We start from the raw sequence: 1,275 nt of genomic DNA, 5'->3' as shown, positions 1-1,275 counted from the left end.
TATATATATGTCCTTCTTTAATAGAGCCACCAAAGCAGTAGAACTTGGACGGTATGAATTACTCGAATATATTTACCATGACATGAGATATGTAAATTCGTCAGAACTGGAGAGATTTGGCTATAACAACATGACAATGGAGGAACTGTTCAAATCTATCGAACACCAGAAAGAAGACATGATTATTTCGTGAGTATTACGTTGGCCTTCTTGGTTCTTGTTTCATTTGTGAAGGGGTGGGGTGATGTTGCAGTGATAGCATGGTTCTGTGGTTAATAAGTTCGGTTTACAATCCCGTTGTTTCTAGTTCGATCTGGTTCGATCTTCTTTGCAAAATCTTGGACAAAGTGTCTTCAGATATAACACCTGGTTGATAAAAACTTGCACGTGGAATTCAGTTGGTTGATGAAAATTGTTTTGAAAATCACTGGATGCATAAATATTTTCTTGCGATAAAGCAGACTAATGTGCGGCAGTTAGTATAATATAATGAAGAATTCCAAAATGGCTAAAATATGCTTTGGAAAGAAAGGTAACATTGACATGAAAAGTTGGGAAATAATTGCAACAGATAAGCATGGAGATAATGTGTACTCCATGCAGTTATGCATTAGCAATAAAATCGCAATAAACACGTAAAAATGGAAATGTGAAGCGAGATCAATAATACATTATTATTATTGTTATTATTATTATTATTATTATCATTATTATTATTATTGTTGTTGTTGTTGTTGTTGTTGTTGTTGTTGTTGTTATTATGATTATTATTGAGTGAGAGAGCAGTGCATGCCATCAAAGTGACACTGGGGTAAAATATATGAAGCCCATAATACCCATCATGACTACCCGTCTGATAAGGGTACACCAGGCACATGCATCACAACCATATGTGCGCGACGTGGTGATCTCATATAAAGATAAACAGCTCATGACCTCGCAGGTGGGACCCATTTTCTTCAGGTCGAGTAGCCCATCACGCTCAAAAGGTCCCTGAATAAGGTTTGTTGAAGGATGTTGAGCAAAACACCCATGTTTCCAAAGGTGAATTATTCAAACCCCAAAGAATTCCTCTCAACACATGGCTATAATGCTCCCCCAGGCTATGATGCTCCCCCAAGCTATGATGCTCCCCCATTATTATTATTATTATTATTATTATTATTATTATTATTATTATTATTATTATTATTATTATTATTGTTCAGTAGTTTTAGTTTTATAACGTGCTTTCACTTCACTACCGAGCGCAGCTCTGTGCGCCTTGGGTATGTG

The 1,275-nt window shown here is 36.1% G+C and overlaps 1 protein-coding gene across 1 annotated transcript in view; it reads left to right on the top strand.

Moving 5' to 3' along the window:
• The window catches only part of LOC106875529 (acid-sensing ion channel 1C), a 28,277-nt gene that overhangs the window by 18,012 nt on the left and 8,990 nt on the right, over window positions 1-1,275 (top strand). The window contains exon 3 of the mRNA XM_052976880.1: window positions 25-189. Coding sequence (XP_052832840.1) covers window positions 25-189 — 165 coding nt within the window. The remainder of the gene's footprint in view (window positions 1-24; window positions 190-1,275) is intronic.

Source organism: Octopus bimaculoides, chromosome 26 (assembly GCF_001194135.2).
Source record: "Octopus bimaculoides isolate UCB-OBI-ISO-001 chromosome 26, ASM119413v2, whole genome shotgun sequence".
In the NCBI taxonomy this organism is placed as follows: domain Eukaryota; kingdom Metazoa; phylum Mollusca; class Cephalopoda; order Octopoda; family Octopodidae; genus Octopus; species Octopus bimaculoides.
Note: the sequence above shows the minus strand (reverse complement) of the source record. Positions and strands in the feature narration are given on the sequence as shown.